The 19,009-nt window shown below is 41.9% G+C and overlaps 2 protein-coding genes across 3 annotated transcripts; both read right to left on the reverse strand.

Moving 5' to 3' along the window:
- Positions 1-589: 589 nt before the first annotated feature.
- Positions 590-4,975, reverse strand: LOC311102478 (iron-sulfur cluster assembly 2 homolog, mitochondrial-like). Its single transcript, XM_084143834.1, has 4 exons — positions 4,868-4,975; positions 1,785-1,968; positions 1,444-1,559; positions 590-1,225 (listed from the first exon to the last, which is right to left on the reverse strand). The coding sequence occupies exons 1-4, from the start codon at positions 4,930-4,932 to the stop codon at positions 1,051-1,053; spliced, it is 540 nt and encodes a 179-aa protein (XP_083999960.1). The 5' UTR covers positions 4,933-4,975; the 3' UTR covers positions 590-1,050.
- Positions 4,976-12,768: 7,793 nt separating this feature from the next.
- Positions 12,769-19,002, reverse strand: LOC311102798 (GSK3-beta interaction protein-like). 2 transcript variants are annotated; one of them, XM_084144213.1, is made up of 3 exons: positions 18,840-19,002; positions 15,190-15,429; positions 12,769-15,081 (listed from the first exon to the last, which is right to left on the reverse strand). In XM_084144213.1, the coding sequence occupies exons 2-3, from the start codon at positions 15,424-15,426 to the stop codon at positions 14,923-14,925; spliced, it is 396 nt and encodes a 131-aa protein (XP_084000339.1). In that variant the 5' UTR covers positions 15,427-15,429; positions 18,840-19,002; the 3' UTR covers positions 12,769-14,922. The 2 variants fall into 2 exon arrangements, with proteins under 2 accessions (XP_084000339.1, XP_084000338.1); XM_084144212.1 differs by lacking the exon at positions 18,840-19,002 and adding an exon at positions 18,492-18,761.
- Positions 19,003-19,009: the final 7 nt, after the last annotated feature.

Here is a 19,009-nt window from a genome sequence, read left to right on the forward strand (position 1 = left end):
AAATGCTAATTAGCATCAAAGTAGACATCATGCAAAACTACAAATCCCTGCAAGCTCCTGCACCTCATCTCACGCTGACACATTTGCTAACAGGTAGTGTCAATTTAAAACTTGCACAAGATAGTTCACATAATTGTCAATTTAAAGACATTTTGCCAATTTATTAATTACTACATTTAACTTACATTCGATAGTTAATCCAGAGATTCTTACCTTTGCCTCTATTCAGCAGTCTCGTTCAGATCATCATGGCATTTGTAGTTCTTTATGATAGCCACATTAGCAGCTAATTAGCGTTTCATTTTTGGGGGGTTAATCCAGGCGAATATATTGGCAAGTCACCCTGTCCTAAAGAGATTTACACGGTTATCAAAACATAATGCGAGGGTAAGCCTACACGAAACACAGCCCTTATTTTAAGTGTTTCTAAAATCCCCTATGGGAAAAATGAATGGTGGAAAAACGATTGGAACCATTTCCCTGTTTGACAGCTATGTTTTATGGGTATTATGACTCATTATGTGGTACTCTATGACCAGTTCAAATACACCAGCATCAATTTGATCCCAAATATAAAAGCCATGTAACATCCTTTTAACACTTTTTATTCTTAAAGATATGACCCATTTACATTCTTTATATTTACAAACACATCTAGGAACGGGATACACTCTTGCGCATTCAAACCACTCCAAAGCATAGTCTTCATTCAGTATAAATGTATAATTAATCAATATGACAATAGTTTTTTATATTGTAGTGAAATTGAAAACTGAAACCCAATCCATCTATTTGCATCCAAGAAATCTCAGGATTCTCATCCTCTTTGTTTAAGTTGTAACCAAGCATACTTTACCTGAAGATACACCATTCTGTCAATGTTTTTAGTTGCAGGGTTGCTATGAGGATCATCTGTGAATTGTGGAATAACTTATGCAACCATGAGAACACAGTCTCTGAATATATAATTTTAAGTGAAATGCCTATATTATGACAGTGAGGGATGGAGGGGATGAGGGTTTGAGAGCTGAAAGCCTCAGGCCCAGAGACTCATAACTTGACTGAGAAGGAGGTTCCGCAGGAGCAGCCGTGGTCTGCCTGGGGGTTCTTCAGCATCTGGAAGGAGGAGCGGATCATCTCCTGAGTGTAGTCCAGTGTAGAGCCTTTCACAAACTCCAGGCTATCTTGGTCCACAATGACCCCTACCCCTCCCTGCTCAAACACCCTGAGAGAAAGAAAGGAGGTGCAGGGGAAAGAGTTTAGAATGGATTCAAAAAAAGGGTATTCAAAGGGATTGAGGACAGAGAGATAGCATGTAACACAGTGTAATGTTGTTACTACAAATAATTGTGTTACTGCTGCATGCCATTCAACACGTTAAATAGTTCATTCATAATTTCTTCTTGAATGATTACAGAGGGACAATCAATCAATGACAATTACCTGTCATCCTCATTCCTAGTACTGTCAACGATATACTTGTACTGGAAGCCAGAGCAGCCTCCGCCTTCCACCTGTATTCTCAGGTACTCTCCCTTATCCATGATCTCTCCTAGCCTCTGAACAATACACAGAGAAAAGGGTCATTAGGTCAGTCCTTGACATAGTGGAGTGTCCTTGTGTCACTTGATCATCCACCACAATGTTGATGAAAGTGGAAGTGAGTGCTCAGAGAAAAAGAGTAGGGCTTTACAGCCCACATATATGGGAATGATTTCAAATTAGAAGTTACATTATATACTGTACATGACGAGTAAGCAATTTGAGTAAATAACTGCCCTAACCTTAACACATGATGCACTGAGGTATACTTTCTCTTCAACTGGACTGGACTCTGCTGAAACTGCTGGTTCCTCTTCGGCTGATGTGCTGCTTAATCGAGAGAAATCTGTGTAGAGGGGTTGTGACTTTTGGGGACATCTCAGTAATATTGGTTGGCCCACATTGGTGACAAGGGGAGCAGAGGCCCTAAAATAAATATAAGTATTAAGTCAAATCAGAGTACCAAAGAGGCTCAAGACATTCACATCACTCACTTTGAATATACACTACATGACCAAAGGTATGTGGACACTTGCTCGTCGAACATCTAATTCCAAAATCATGGGCATTAATTTGGAGTTGGTCCCCCATTTGCTGCTATAAACAGCCTCCACTCTTCTGGGAAGGCTTTCCACTAGATGTTAGAACATTGCTGTGGGGACTTGCTTCCATTCAGCCACAAGAGCATTAGTGAGGTCGGGTACTGATGTTGGCTCGGAGTCAGCGTTCCAATTCATCCCAAATGTGTTCGGTGGGGTTGAGGTCAGGGCTCTGAGCAGGCCAGTCAAGTTCTTCTACACCGTTCTCGACAAACCATTTCTGTATGGACCTCCCTTTGTACACGGGGGCATGGTCATACTGAGAAAGGAAAGGGCCTTCCCCAAACTGTTGCCACAAAGTTGGATGCACAGAATCGTCTAGAATGTCATTGTATGCTGTAGCGTTAATATTTCCCTTCACTGGAACTAAGGGGCCTAGCCCAAATCATGAAAAACAGCCCCAGACCATTATTCCTCCTCCACCAAACTTTAAAGTCACTTTCCACTCGGGCAGGTGGCGTTCTCCTGGCATCCCCCAAACCCAGATTCGTCCATCGGACTACCAGATGGTGAATTGTGATTCATCACTCCAGAGAACGCGTTTCCACTGCTCCAGAGTCCAATTGCGGTGAGCTTTACACCACTCCAGCCGATGCTTGGCATTGCGCATGGTGATCTTAGGCTGTGTGTGGCTGCTCGGCCATGGAAACCCATTTCATGAAGCTCCCGACGACCAGTTATTGTGCTGACGTTGCTTCCAGGGGCAGTTTGGAACTCTGTAGTGAGTGTTGCAACAGAGGACAGACGATTTTTACGCGCTATGCGCTTCAGCACTCTGCGATCCTGTTCTATGAGATTGTGTGGCCTAACACTTCGCGGCTCCGTTGTTGTTGCTCCTAGACGTTTCCACTTCACAATAACAACACTTACAGTTGACCGGGGCAGCTCTGGGAGGGAAAAATTTGACGAACTGACTTGTTGGAAAGGTGGCATCCTATGACGGTGCCACGTTGAAAGTCACTGAGCTCTTCAGTAAGGCCATTCTACTGCCAATGTTTGTCTACGGAGATTGCTTAGCTGTGTGCTCGATTTTATACACCTGTCAGCAACAGGTGTGGCTGAAATAGCCGAATCCGCTAATTTGAAGGGGTGTCCACATACTTTTGTATATATAGTGTAGTTAGCTACAATTTCTTCATCCAGATAAAAACTAGTTAATGCTGACCAACTAAGTACAAATTAATGCAACTCTATGCCTATACAACTGACCTATAAGGCCTAATGTTACACTGACAGCAGTGTAGTCTACTAGTTACTACTACTTACGCTTCGATCACACTGATAGCATCATTGCATTTTGGTACATCAGAAGTACATTCATTTCCAATGGAACGCTTATGCGTCAAACTGTATGCTTGACAGAAATGGTAGCAGAAGGTGAATGTTGAACTTTTGTTGCACAGATATCCAGATGCTGCTGCGTGCCATTTTGCGCAAAGATGCTATCTGTGTGATCGAGGCGTTAGACGCAGGGAAGAGGCATCTGCGCAAAATTCTACGCATACAGTTTGACGCATATGTTCAAAAATCCAACGTATGCACCACACCGAATGCACTGCAACTGCCTCTGCAACGCAATCGCAGGGTTCCATTGGAAACTAATGTACTTCTGGTGTACCAAAATGCAATGACACTGTCGGTGTGATAGAGGCGTTACCCCTTGATCACACCAATAGTGTCATTGCGCAAAATAGTATGCAGCATCATCTGGATATGTGTACAACAAAAGTTAAACATTCACCTTCTGTTACCATTTCTGTCAAGCCAAGCCGTCTATGCATACAGTTTGACGCATACGTTCTATAAATCCAACGTATGCACCACAGAACGCACTGCAACTGCCTCTGCAACGCAATGCTGCAAGGCAAACGCAGCATTCCATTGGAAATGAATGTACTTCTGGTGTACCAAAATGCCATAACGCTGTAGGTGTGATCAAGGCGTTAGCTTTGGGATACAACATCGGGAGTCTGTGTATATTGGTTAGTATTGTGGTTGGGTTATTTTTTCCATCGCCACCCACCAGAACGATGCACAACTCAGTGAGTCCAACCAATACACCGATTCCAGATGTTGTGTCCGAAAGCTAGGAAGGTGTCCAGCCTTGGGGTCATGCATAAAGCCAAGGCTCCGTGGATCATTGCAGCTGGCTAGACCATGTGTAGCTAGATCAAGACACACAACGTTGACCGCTTCGAACACACCGACTGTGTTTTGGTACACCAGAAGTACATTAATTTCCAATGGAACGCTGCGTTTGCCTTGCAGCATTGAGTTCTGTGTGGTGCATACGTTGGATTTAGCATATCATTTATAACGTATGCTTCAAACTGTATGCGTAAACGGGTTGACAGAAATGGTAGCTGAAGGTGAATTGCACACATATCTAGATGATGCTGCATACTATTTTGCGCAACGACACAGTCGGTGTGTTCAAAGCGTAAGTCCAAAGTATTTGTCTGATTAGATGGTAGGACAATGTTTTATTAACAGCAATCAAACTTTTACATTTACATTTATATTTACGTCATTTAGCAGACGCTCTTATCCAGAGCGACTTACAAATACGTAGCTAGCTGACCAAAGCTTGACTGACCCAAAGTGATAGCCTATGCTAACTAGCGTTGTAATGTGAAGACAGCGGTCTCGACATAATTAAGTTGTTTATATGCCTTCTTAAACAATTCCCTTATATTTCAATACCCATAGAATTGCTTATTGTATACCTAGCAAGGGTCCATGCTCTTGTCTTTGTCGCACTCAACATTGCTCCTCGAAGTACGAATGACATCTTTCATAACAATGTAGCTAGAAAGCCCACCCCCAACATGGAGAAACCGCTCAGATCGAGACGGAAAACGATTGGTCTCGACGTCATAAGAAACGCCTACTCTTGCAATATATAACATATCTGATTCGTTACTTTCAACGCCAGTCAGCGAACCCATGTAGATTCGACCACCGTAAATACGCGACATTTCCGTGACAAGGAAGGACTGTCTGTGAGCATGCACCTGAAGCAAAGATGATTTATAAGCAACCCAAGATAGACCAGAGCCTGTCGTTTCAAATGGGAGCAAATTAATCATAGTGGGCAGAACAAGCAAGGAGGTGGGCAGAGCCAAGCACGAGCTAGTGAGATCCTATTGGCGCGTTCTAGCATTTATTTGCATATTTCTGTTAGAGACTGCCTACTCTGTGAAGTGCCCGTGTGCAGTAACGCAATTCGCCCTTGCACTCCTTCTAAACAACGCACTTTGTAGAAACGTTGTCAAAGGGTAAAGTCTACAAAACACAGTCCACTCTGTTTGTTACATATTCCAGTTTTGGAAACAAAAAACTGTATGGCGATCAAATGTTTCATCGATGAGAAAATATGCAGAATGTCAGCAAAATCCATCTCGCTCAATCTTCTCTCACTGCCGGCAACTGGGCTTCCTCTCATCAGCTATTTGGTAGTGAGTGGAAACGCCAACCAGATGCTGGCTGGGATGCTTCACATTAATACATCCGGTGAAATATGTGGCTTATTGTTATATCTGTGCCTGAAGCATGCAAGAGAGGTTTGTATTAAAAAGTTGTTTTGTTCGCCTAATAAATATTTTTCACAACATGTTGTATCGGTGTATATTCACCAAACGAAGATAGAAAGGTAGTTAACTAGTGAATGTTGGCTTGATAGATTGCCAAACTTTTTTCGTCCACGACCCCATTTTGATATCTGAAAATTCTCGCGACCCCAACCATGTGATTTAAAAAAAAATTAACAGCCAATGTTAACTTTTTTATTTGGGGCTATGGCAGGTGTTGGTGAACACATAATTAGGAGAGGAAGTACAAACCATCGACGCTAGACAGAGAGGAATTTGCTTAAGCAAAAAGGCAGTTTATTAAACACAGAGATATCTGTTACTGTTAGCTACATGCATGGGATCCTGCTAATTAACATGCATGGACCTAATCATATGCCACGCTAATAGTGTCAGCTGAGAAGGATGATTAAACAGAGTTTACAGCATTACTTATACAATGTAACATAAAGGAAGGGGTCCTTCTTCTAGTCCCTTGATTGGTTCCCGAGGCGTAGGAGGCGGGTCTGCTCTGTCCAGAGCAGATGCCCCATTGGTGCACGGCAGAGTCCTCTGCCCTTGGCACCCGACCAGTAGACAGGGGAGTGGAGTTTTGAGTGTGCGTGCACAGTGAAATGTTTGTGTGTCAAAGAACTCGTGGGGAGTTGAGAATGAGTGTGCGTGCAAATGAAATGTTTGTGTGTCAAAGAACTCGTGAGGAGGATCTGGTGGTTGGGGCCTTGAGGCGTGGGTGTCGTCCAGTTATCGTACTCCTGTAAGATTAGGCCATCTGGTGCTCTGTTCTTTGTTCGCTACTAAAATGTTATGCACAGACAACTAACACACTGTTAGTATCAGACACATGACACAGAACATTTATTGAAAACAAGCTCCTAACACAATTTGTCTTGCACAACCTCTTGCACAACATATTACTCAGATCAATCTATAACATTTTATATTTACTACGACACAGGCAATTGCAAAACATTCTAACAGTATTTCTGATTGTCTTCTCAACTCACGATCACTTACTTTTAATGTGGGGCTATGACAGTCAATTGCAAATTAGTCTGACATAATGTCTCTTATCTCACCACCACTAATGAGATGGGTGTGCTTAATGTATGTCGCGTTGGAGGTTCTCAAAGACAGGGGGCGTGGTCAACAGTGCGCACCTCATCTCTGCTGTCACATACAAGCTGGATCGATATTTGGTTTGAATGCAGATGAGAGCTCTGCTGAATCCAGCTTCACACAGATATGAGCTGACGAAGGGTACCATGAGTTGTAATGCTCTGAGGAAGACGGCAGGGTATTATTCCCTTTGAGTCAGGAACCAAAACTCCTCCTAGTGACCCGTGAATGCATTACATGACAGCTCGAAAGGCCCCACTTGACTGAATCATTCTGATTCAAGAGCAATGGCCATGTGCAGCCTTTTCCAACGATCTAAGGGCACTCTCTGGTAGAATTTTATCTTTTAGATTTAATTCATTTCCATTTAGATTAAGATTAACCACATTATTACTATTTATTTTTTTAGGATGTTGGAAATTCTCATTGACCCCATTTTCATATCAGGTAGCGACCCCAGGTTTGGGAACCGCTGCTGGAGACGGTACAGTATGAAGATAAGCTAAAACTGATTCTCCAATATAAATCCCCGATCACACTTGTTAGCGATGTCATGGCGACTTGGGCTAGCAAAATTAATGTGTAGAAACATGTCTTCGGGAATAACGGTCGTCTTGCGCCGAAATGCGCATATGCAGGCAGTCAAATCAGAGGCACTCCTTCGATATAGAGTTATTTTTGACGAATATGAAAACGTCAGTTTGTCACTTTCACGAGGTTGGGGTAATAACATGTGCAACTACTTAAGACATTGGCTCGAATCTAGGTTGTGTCTTTAGATTTCGAGAAAATGAACAACTAAGGAAGAATTTTTCACTTCTCTCATTGATTTCTCAAACCTAAAATCCCGGCCTAGTATGTTTGATCTGTTTCGCAAGCCTTCCCGGAACACTAGGGGTATAGTCATTACGCCGATTCTGTTGCAAAATGTTTTACAACAGAAACCGTTTACTCCAAACAGAAAACATTTGGCAACGAAAACTAGAGTTTCTGATGGACAAATCCAGGTAGGGAGGTCCCTCCCCGTTTCCGTTCTGTTTGCTCTCGTTTGGTTCTTAAACGGTAAATGGTTTCCGTTACAAGACATAATGAATATACCCAGGACTACACAATCTACAGTACTAATCACTGAGGTATAAAGTACTAATCCGTGCTATTTTTTCAGTTTTACACTGGGAGGAGTTAGCTAGTTTAAGTAGTCATCTAGTAGTCACACGAGTCATATGATTGAGTTAACTGAGATTACTTTTGCTGACTGAATTTGCCTTCAGAAAGTTTTCACAACCCTTGACATTTGTTTGGGTTACAGCCTGAATTTAAAATGGATTACATTTAGATGTTTTGTCACTGGCCTACACACAATACCCCATAAAGTGGAATTATGTTATTTGAAATGTTTACACATTAATTACAGATTTAAAGCTGAAAAATGTCTCGAGTCAATAAGTATTCAACCCTTATGGCAAGCCTAAATAAGTTCAGGAGTAACAATGTGCTTAACAAGTCACATTATAAATTGCATGGACTCACTCTGTGTGCAATAATAGTATTTAACATGATTTTTCAATGACTACCACATCTCTGTACCCCACACATACAATTATCTGTAATGTCCCTCAGTCGAGCAGTGAATTTCAAACACAGATTCAACCACGAAGACCAGGGAGGTATTCCAATGCCTAGCAAAGAAGGGCAACTTTTGGTAGATGGGTAAAACATTTTTTTTTAAAGCAGACTGAATATCCCTTTGAGCATGGTGAAGTTATTAATTACACGTTGGATGGTGTATCAATACACCCAGTCACTACAAAGATACAGGTGTCCTTCCTAACTCAGTTGCCGGAAAGGACAGAAACTGCTCAGGGATTTCACCATGAGGCCAATGGTAACTTTAAAACAGTTACAGAGTTTAATGGCTGTGATAGGAGAAAACTGAGGATGGATGATCAACAATATTGTAGTTACTCCACAATACTAACCTAATTGACAGAGTGAAAAGAAGGAAGCCTGTACAGGATAAAAATATTCCAAAACATGCATCCTGTTTGCAACAAGGCACTAAAGTAATACTGCAAAAAATGTAGCAAAGCAATTAACTTATTGTCCTGAATACAAAGTGTTATGTTTGGGGCAAATCCAATACGACACATTACTGAATACCACTCTCCATATTTTCAAGCATAGTGGTGGCTGCATCATATTATGGGCATGCTTGTAATCGTTAAGGACTGGGGAGTTTTTCAGAAGAAAATCAAATAAGGGAATGGAGCTAAGCACAGGCAAAATCATAGAGGAAAACCTGGTTGTCTGCTTTCCACCAGAGACTGGGAGATGAATTCACCTTTCAGCAGGACAATAACCTAAAACACAAGAAATTTGACAGAGCTTGAAGAATTGTGAAAATATTAATGGTCAAATGTTGCATAATCCAGGTGTGGAAAGCTCTTAGAGATTTACCCATAAAGACTCAGCTGTAATCACTGCCAAAGGTGCTTCTACAAAGTATTGTCTCAGGGGGTGAATACTTATGTAAATGAGATATTTCTGTATTCTTATTTTCAATACATTTGCAAAAATGTCTAAAAACATGTTTTCACTGTCATTATGGGGTATTGGGTGTAGATCGGTGATAATTTATTTATTTAATCCATTTTGAATTCAGGCTGTAACACAACAAAATGTGGAATAAGTCAAGGGGTATGAAAACTTTGTGAAGTGCATTCGGAAAGTATTCAGAGCCCTTGACTTTTTCCACATTTTGTTAAATTACAGCCCTATTCTAAAATGGATTAAATCAAATAAATTCCTCATCAATCTACACACAATACCCCATAATGACAAAGCGAAAACAGGTTTTTAAAAATGTTTACACATTTAGAATTTTTTAAAAACAGAAATACCTTATTTATTTACATAATTATTCAGACCCTTTGCTATGAGACTCGAAATTGAGCTCAGGTGCATCCTGTTACCATTGATCATCCTTGAGATGTTTCTACAACTTGATTGGATCCACCTGTGGTAAATTCAATTGATTGGACATGATTTGGAAAGGCAAACACCTGTCTATATAAGGTCCCACAGTTGACAGTGCATGTCAGAGCAAAAACCAAGCCATGAGGTCGAAGGGATTGTTGGTAGAGCTCCAAGATAGGATTGTGTCAAGGCACAGCTCTGGGGACGGGTACCAAAAAATGTCTGCAGCATTGAAGGTCCCCAAGAACACAGTGGCCTCCATCATTCTTAAATGGAAGAAGTTTGGAACCACCAAGACTCTTCCTAGAGCTGGCCGCCCGGCCAAACTGAGCAATCGGGGGAGAAGGGCCTTGGTCAGGGAGGTTCAAGAACCCGATGGTCACTCTGACAGAGCTCCAGAGTTCCTCTGTGGAGATGGGAGAACCTTCCAGAAGGACAACCATTTCTGCAGCACTCCACCAATCAGGCCTTTATGGTAGAGTGGCCAGACAGAAGCCACTCCTCAGTAAAAGGCACATGACAGCCCGCTTGGAGTTCGCCAAAAGGCACCTAAAATAAAACTGTTTTTGCTTTTTCATTATGGGTATTGTGTTTAGATTGATGAGGGGAAAAAAAACAATTGAATCAATTTTAGAATAAGGCTGTAACGTAACAAAATGTGGAAAAAGTCAAGGGGTCTGAATACTTTCCGAATGCAATGTATATGGCACTCTGTGCTTTCTAACCTGAAGTCGTTAAGGCTTTTGAAACATCAGCTGTAAGAATATTTATGTAACCTCTTTCAGGTCCAGATTGCAGCTATGGATTTTCGCTTAGCTTCCATCTCTTCTCCCTGATTGCTCTCACCTGCACGAAACCTGTGAAATTTGCAGATTGTGGTACGTTTTGATTGATGTGTTGGCATTTTGATGACAAATGATTTCATTTACTGAATGGTTTGGTCTTATCTTGTCAGGTGATGTGTGACCTCTATTTGTTGCAAGGCTGTTTTCATTTACCACAAGAGTAGGTTACCAAAATAACATATATTTCAAGGTGTGGATCTTTGGCTTGATTTCATTACTAGAATAACGAATAGTGACAATGCAATCTGTTTTCTGTTCTCTTCAGGCTCTGCTGTTGGTAAGGTGGTGATTGTGGACATCCAACCTTGTCAGCTCCATAAAGGACAGGCCTATGCTGTCAATGTGACATTCCCGAGTGGCGCAGTGGTCTAAGGCACTGCATCGCAGTGCTAGCTGTGCCACTAGAGATCCTGGTTCGAATCCAGGCTCTGTCGTAGCCGGCCGCGACCGGGAGACCCATGGGGCGGCGCACAATTGGTCCAGGGTAGGGGAGGGAATGGCCAGCAGGGATGTAGCTCAGTTGGTAAAGCATGGCGTTTGCAACGCCAGGGTTGTGGGTTCGATTCCCACAGGGGGGCAGTATGAAAAAAATAAAAATAATAATGTATGCACTCACTAACTGTAAGTCGCTCTGGATAAGAGTGTCTGCTAAATGACTAAAAAATGTAAAAAACATTCAACAGTGGTAAGTAAGTATCGGTATATCATCAACCAATTTTTTTTTTAGCCCTTCACATTTGTACTCATATACTGGTTGAACATTTCAGATTTGGGCACTGATAAGCACCTTTTGGAACGCAGTGGCTGTACAGTAACATGCTATAAATGATGTCAGAGCTCAGGCTCTGCGCCTCACAGCGCTGTATGGGTTTTGACTGACAGCCATTCTGAACTTGAGCACTGCACACGACAAGAAGTTGCCACCAACCCTCCAGCTAATTGGGTAACTTGTGGAAAAAGAAAACATTCTGAGTGAGGGAAATTCTGTAAATAAGAGGAGTCTATGTATTTTGAAAGATGAGACGTTGAGGATTATAATAAATACCGCTTTGATGTCATACATGCAAGCCAAAACCTGTGAGTCCAAATGTGCACCTCACATTTCCATATCATAAAACTCTGTCAAATACAGTGTCAACGTTTATGATCACTATATTTGATGCACTGTTACAAGATGATATGGCATCATACCCTGGGTTTTTCTGAACAGCATGAGCCTATGTTTGTCTATTGTTTAGAAAATTCGCAGAGGAACACACACCCGAATCCACGCATGACTCCTTTCTATGTGCTCCAAAAATACGATCTGTTTCTCTGAATTTCCCTGTGAAAGCCTAACACTGTAGGATCATATTTTTTAATTTAGCTAGTCATGTTGGCAATAGATCAAGCTTTCGAATGATGCCCACCTGACCCAGATTGCGATTTATTATGGTCTGATTTTGGATTGCAGTAATTGTGGCAATGAACAATACATTCCTGAACTTTATTTACATTGCAGTGCGGTACAACTATCTAGATATTTGCTTATTTTTTACTGGCTGCTGTGTAGTCTGAAAAGCTATTTGGCATGTACTGTATATTTCTTTTTGACCGCAAAATACTTTCCAACTAATAAGTACTTTGGGAGAGTAACTGATTTGTGTACTGTCAACCAGTAATGTCTAGATTTGTAATTTTATACATCTGGATTTCTAAATTGTTACATCTAATAAAGTATTTAATTAATCTTAAGTGTTGTAGTGCTACAGTTTTTACCTTTGGAATTTGCTTTCACATCTGATTAACATTACGGACAAACAAATGTCTGACAAAATGCTGTGAGCTGTTCATTTAACTTTTAAAAAGCATAACATAACACATGCCTCAGCATTTTCAAGATAATAAGATGTTATTACATGGGATGACTGGCTTTACTCATTCACCTAGGTAATACTGATGCACAGACATCAGTCATTTGAAAAGCAATAAGTGCAATTGAATTGCAGACTAGAATGAAATGAGTTTTTCTTGGTCAGCAGCATAAACAATGACAGTAAAAATTCTAGACATTTACATACAGAGTAGGCTAAACTGGTTTGATACAAACTTAAATGAGACTATTGATGAGAATTTATTCTCAACACAAAAATACGAACTGGAAAAGTACCAGAACGGTGAAACTGATAAAGACTTGGGGCTAATCATAGATGTATGGGCCAACATCCTCAGGCAGCTTCACAATGAATATGATTCCATCTCTTGACATCTGAAATAATTAAAATATGTTGACTCTCAGAGCTGGAACCGGTAGTAAATGATAATACAGTGCCTTGCAAAAGTATTCATCCCCCTTGGCGTTTTTCCTATTTTGTTGCATTACAACCTGTAATTTAAATGTATTTTTATTTGGATTTCATGTAATGGACATACACAAAATAGTCGCAGAGTCTGCAGCACCACTAAGCAAGGGGCACCACCAAGCAAGCGGCACCATGAAGACCAAGGAGCTCTCCAAACAGGTAATGGACAAAGTTGTGGAGAAGTAAACATCAGGGTTGGGTTATAAAAAAATATCAAAAACTTTGAACATCCCACGGAGCACCATTAAATACATTATTTAAAAAGTGGAAAGAATATGGCACCACAACAAACCTGCCAAGAGAGGGCCACCCACCAAAACTCACAGACCAGGCAAGGAGGGCATTAATCAGAGAGGCAACAAAGAGACCAAAGATAACCCTGAAGGAGCTGCAAAGCTCCACAGCGGAGATTGGAGTATCTGTCCATAGGACCACTTTAAGCAGTACACTCCACAGAGCTGGGCTTTACGGAAGAGTGGCCAGAAAAAAGCCATTGCTTAAAGAAAAGAATAAGCAAACACGTTTGGTGTTCGCCAAAAGGCATGTGGGAAACTCCCCAAATATATGGAAGAAGGTACTCTAGACAGATGAAACTAAAATTGAGCTTTATTGGCCATCAAGGAAAACGCTATGTCTGGCGCAAACCCAACACCTCTCATCACCCCAGGACAATGACACTAAGCATACTGCTAAAGCAACACTTGAGTGGTTGAAGGGGGAACATTTAAATGTCTTGGAATGGCCTAGTCAAAGCCCAGACCTCAATCCAATTGAGAATCTGTGGTATGACTTAAATATTGCTGTACACCAGCAGAACCCATCCAACTTGAAGGAGCTCGAGCAGTTTTGCCTTGAAGAATGGGCAGAAATCCCAGTGGTTAGATGTGCCAAGCTTATAGAGACATACCCAAAGAGACTTGCAGCTGTAATTGCTGCAAAAGGTGGCTCTACAAAGTATTGACTTTGGGGGGGGGGGGGGGGGGGTGAATAGTTATGCACGCTCAAGTTTTCTGTTTTTTTGTCTTATTTCTTGTTTGCTTCACCAAAAATATTTTGCATCTTCAAAGTGGTAGGCATGTTGTGTAAATCAAATGATACAAACCCCCCCCAAAAATCCATTTTAATTCCAGGTTGTAAGGCAACAAAATAGGAAAAATGCCAAGGGGGGTGAATACTTTTGCAAGCCACTGTATATTGTGCTTTTTACTGAGGAACTAAAAGCAGTTTATGTTCCATATCCAAAACAAATAGGTTTATCAATGATACATCCTCTTCAACTCATCTTCAGGTGCTTTAATTGTTTGCCTAAAGGTGTCCGCATACATGGGTAGGCGAAGGGACCGTCTGTGCTCTCATACTCCCTAAAGACCTTAGCTTGGAAACGAGAAAAAAGCGCCAATATTACGGTTTGTCCATATTGAGAAGCCGTAGCAACAACACTTCATCAAAATAGTCAGACAATCTAGGATAAATCAAGAAATCTGTCATTAATTTTGACGTTTTTGCCGAGGAGGTCTTAAGTTGCGCAATTCTACATCTAGCTAAAATGTTAGGTGCAATGAAAGAATATGCATGAAAACTAGTCGTCTCTCATTGAATGACAACAAACACTTCATGTTCCCACTCCTACTAGGAGTAGTACCGTTGACCAATCACCGATGAAGGGGCTTAAGGCGTCAGCATGCTTCAGTTCGGCTAGGCGAACGAGTGTGCTTGCATACTCCGTTAAAATACATCCTCCTCCCCCCCCCCCCCCCTCCCCTCCTAATGTGAATACAATAGTAGTAGTAGCCAGATGGATGTCCGGTAAATCATAACCTAATCAGAAAGGTTTCTATGTTTGTATTCAGATAGTACAATTGATGTCCCAACAAGCCTTGTTTCACTTCCACATCATTAGCTACAGTCTTTTCTATTGTCCATTTTGCTGCAGCCTCTCCAATCTCTGTAGCAGGGCGTTCCCAAAGGCTTCTCTGTAACCTGGGCTGAGGGTGTCCAGCAGCGAATAAACAGTCTCATAGTACTGGGTGCTCAAGCTCTCATCCACCTGGTCGAAGGCGTAGCCAACCACCTGTAAGGTCAAACATAGAGCGGTCAATCATATAGGCCTACACAGAATAACAGTTCAACAGCACAAATTGAATCACAGCATCAAGTCAATATTGTCGATATCCCTCACCCTTAAACCGGCTTCTGTGAGCTCAAGGCAATAGCGATTTCCCTCTCTCGTTTCCACGTTTATGTAGGCCACATCCAAAACACTGTCCAGATTTTGGGACACGTACATTTTGGCCACGGCGAATAGCACATCATTGACCACTGCCTCTGCTTCCAACCTCATGTCCTTCATGTGATTAATACAGTCTTCGTCAAGCAAGGAAACAGCTGAGTCCTCTGGTCGGTAGTCTATCTCCATCCCCTACACCAGACACACACAAAATCAACTGATGTTAAAGGTAAAAGAAGTAAGAAAATTAAGTATAGTAAATGCAAGCTAAGTACAAAAAGAAAGAAAAAAGTAGTGTTTTACCATATAATAATAAATGTGTTTTTGTTATCATAGGAGAGTTTGTAAACTAAGATGTAAAGCTTCAAATTAACATTGCATTTAGAACTATATTAAAGGGAGGTAGGTAAATGGTACAAGCAAGTCCAAATATATTATTACAGTAGAGCTTTAAAGGCTGGTGTGTTGTGATGGTTTGGAATTCATTCATGAATCATGTGATAACTATTGAGATGAGTTAGAGTTTGACTAGCGAGCTAGCTAGCATCTCATACCATAGTTACTACTGTTTATGTTTGATACCGGAGCTCTGAGGCATGAGTCGAAATCGCTAAGCAGCTAACGTCTCGATCACACCGACAGCGTTTTGGTACACCAGAAGTACGTTAATTTCAAATGGAACGCTGTGTTTGCCTTGCAGCATTGCGTTGCATATCCAATTGTAGTACGTTCTGTGTGGTGCATACGTTTGATTTATCAAAGATATGCATCAAATTGTATGGGTAGACAGCTTGACAGAAATGGTAGCAGAAGGTGAATGTTGAACTTTTGTTGCCCACATATCCAGATGATGCTGCATTCCATTTTGCGCAATAACACTGTAGGTGTGAGAGGCATAACTTCGAAGCAGTGTGCCGATGCGTATCACTTTATCAGAAGTACATCATCAATGACAGCCGAAGCTTCATTTGATCACGTGCTTTTTCAAACCATGTGTTGCAAAATAAGAGATCCCACTGATTTCGTTGTGGTTCCGGTGCTTTCTTCGATTCCAAGCTGCTTTCAAACACCGACCTCTATACTGGACACGTACTTAAAAATATAGTTCGTATTTTGAACTAAAGGTTTACTCTAAAACAGCTTTTGTTTTTAGGGATTTCTTTTTTTACTACCTCGTACAGTAGGTGGCGCCAATACACCTTATGAGTGTAGTCTGCCAATAAACCTCAAAGAAGAAGTTTACACCTCGATCACACCTACAGCGTTATTGCACAAAATGGTATGCAGCATCATCTGGATATGTGTGCAACAAAAGTTCAACATTCACCTTCTGCGCATACAGTTTGATGCATACCAAACAGAACGCACTGCAACGCAATGCTGCAAGGCAAATGCAGCGTTCCTTTGGAAATGAATGTACTTCTGGTGTACTAAAATGCAATGACGCTGTCGGTGTGATCAAGGCGTTACCCTGACTGGTAGCTTAGCAGGTAGGGAGTACAGAACATTCAGGGACGTGAGGGTATGAGGTTGAAGACACACTATTTCAAAAATGGTTTTATGTGAAACCACACTTTCTGCACTGTTCAAATCATTTGTTTTATTTAGTACCTTGGCTCTGTCATATCCTCACATGGCCTCTCCTATCATTGCTACGCTGACGACACAACTAACCAGGTGGCGAATCGCATCTCTGCATGTCTGGCAGACATATCAGTATGGATGACGGATCACCACCTCAAGCTGAACCTTGGCAAGACGGAGCTGCTCTTCCTCCCGGGGAAGGACTGCCTGTTCCATGATCTCGCCATCACGGTTGACAACTCCGTTGTGTCCTCCTCCCAGAGTGCGAAGAGCCTTGGCGTGACCCTGGACAACACCCTGTCGTTCTCCGCTAACATCAAGGCGGTGACCCGATCCTGTAGGTTCATGCTCTACAACATTCTGAGAGTACGACCCTGCCTTACACAGGAAGCGGCACAGGTCCTAATCCAGGCACTTGTCATCTCCCGTCTGGATTACTGCAACTCGCTGTTGGCTGGGCTCCCTGCCTGTGCCATTAAACCCCTACAACTCACCCAGAATGCCGCAGCCCGTCTGGTGTTCAACCTTCCCAAGTTCTCTCACGTCACCCCGCTCCTCCGCACACTCCACTGGCTTCCAGTTGAAGCTCGCATCTGCTACAAGACCATGGTGCTTGCCTACGGAGCTGTGAGGGGAACGGCACCTCCGTACCTTCAGGCTCTGATCAGTCCCTACACCCAAACGAGGGCATTGCGTTCATCCACCTCTGGCCTGCTGGCTCCCCTACCTCTGCGGAAGCATAGTTCCCGCTCAGCCCAGTCAAAACTGTTCGCTGCTCTGGCACCCCAATGGTGGAACAAGCTCCCTCACGACGCCAGGACAGCGGAGTCACTCCGGAGACATTTGAAACCCCACCTCTTTAAGGAATACCTGGGATAGGATAAAGTAATCCTTCTACCACTGGCTATAAGGTGAATGCACCTATTTGTAAGTCGCTCTGGATAAGAGCGTCTGCTAAATGACGTAAATGTAAATGTAGTATTAGCTTCTGTCTTAAGCATAGTAAATAATGCCATAGATTCCGTTGTTTTGTTTTTTATATACTGAACAAAAGTAGAAACGCAACATGCAACGATTTCAAAGATTTTACTGAGTTACAGTTCATATAAGGAAATCAATCAATTGAAATTAATAAATTAGGCCCTAATCTATGGATTTCACATGACTAGGCAGGGGTGCAGGTAAAGAAGCCGGAAGTGGAGGTCCTGGGCTGGCGTGGTTACACGTGGTCTGCTGTTGTGAGGCTGGTTGGACGTACTGCCAAATTCTCCAAAATGACTTTGGAGGCAGTTTATGGTAGATAAATTAACATTCAATTCTCTGGCAACAGCTCTGGTGGACATTCCTGCAGTCAGCATGGCAATTGCACACTCCCTCAAAACATTGTGGCCTTTTATTGTCCCCAGCACAAAGTTCACCTGTGTAATGATCATGCTGTTTAAATCAGATTCTTGATATGCCACACCTGTCAAATGGATGGATTATCTTGTTGCGTTTATATTTATAAGGAATATAAAGGGAAGCATGATGCAGGTATTCCCACTGATTATAGGCTAACAAAGCCAAAGATGTACCGCTGCGCCACGGAATTCTGATTAAAATAGTTGAGAAAAAAACAAGTCTGATAATCACACGCTGCTATTTATTGCTGACCAGGAGATGTTACTAACGTGCATTGTGAACAGATGAAGCTTCGAGTAATTCACCGTTTTCCGCCACAATTTGGTGAAAGCGCCGAAGCCTTCTTCAGAAAGCCTCGGGTTCCCATCACTACTGTTTACCACTTATCATTCCGTGACAAGACAGTCCCACTGCAGTCCACCATCATCACCATGGCATGTTAGCTTGCTAGCTATCTTACCGCCGATAGCCGCCAATATCCGTGGCTATGGGTTCTCTTTATAGAATGATTTGTATTTCCAATCAACAATAATGATTATACGTAAACTTCAACAGTATCAGGAAATGTAATTTCTGTATTTAAAAAAATATATAGTTTTTCTAGCTGCGTTACTCACCTCCCTCCGGGGTTGTTAATTTTTACTGTACTTCCGGGTGATCAACAAAGTTTTGTTCATTAAGATTTCACACTTCCAGTTCTCAAAATCTTTGGCCCTTAGTGAGTTCTGGTTAACACAACTGTAGTTATATATTTTTGATAAATACTTTTTTGCATTGATTTCTACAC

Source organism: Coregonus lavaretus (assembly GCF_964263955.1).
Source record: "Coregonus lavaretus genome assembly, chromosome: 27".
Taxonomy (NCBI): domain Eukaryota; kingdom Metazoa; phylum Chordata; class Actinopteri; order Salmoniformes; family Salmonidae; genus Coregonus; species Coregonus lavaretus.

What these genes read in the sequence shown, in the direction of transcription:
- LOC311102798 (XM_084144212.1), bottom strand. An exon ending in TCACAGAAGCCGGTTTAAGG is followed by an intron (nt 15,082 to 15,189) that starts GTGAGGGATATC and finishes TTGACCTTACAG; the next exon opens with GTGGTTGGCTACGCCTTCGA.
- LOC311102478 (XM_084143834.1), bottom strand. Translation starts at nt 4,932, where the DNA reads ATGTCATTCGTACTTCGAGGAGCAATGTTGAGTGCGACAAAGACAAGA. An exon ending in TCAGTGCATCATGTGTTAAG is followed by an intron (nt 1,560 to 1,784) that starts GTTAGGGCAGTT and finishes TGTATTGTTCAG; the next exon opens with AGGCTAGGAGAGATCATGGA. An exon ending in ACTAGGAATGAGGATGACAG is followed by an intron (nt 1,226 to 1,443) that starts GTAATTGTCATT and finishes TCTTTCTCTCAG; the next exon opens with GGTGTTTGAGCAGGGAGGGG.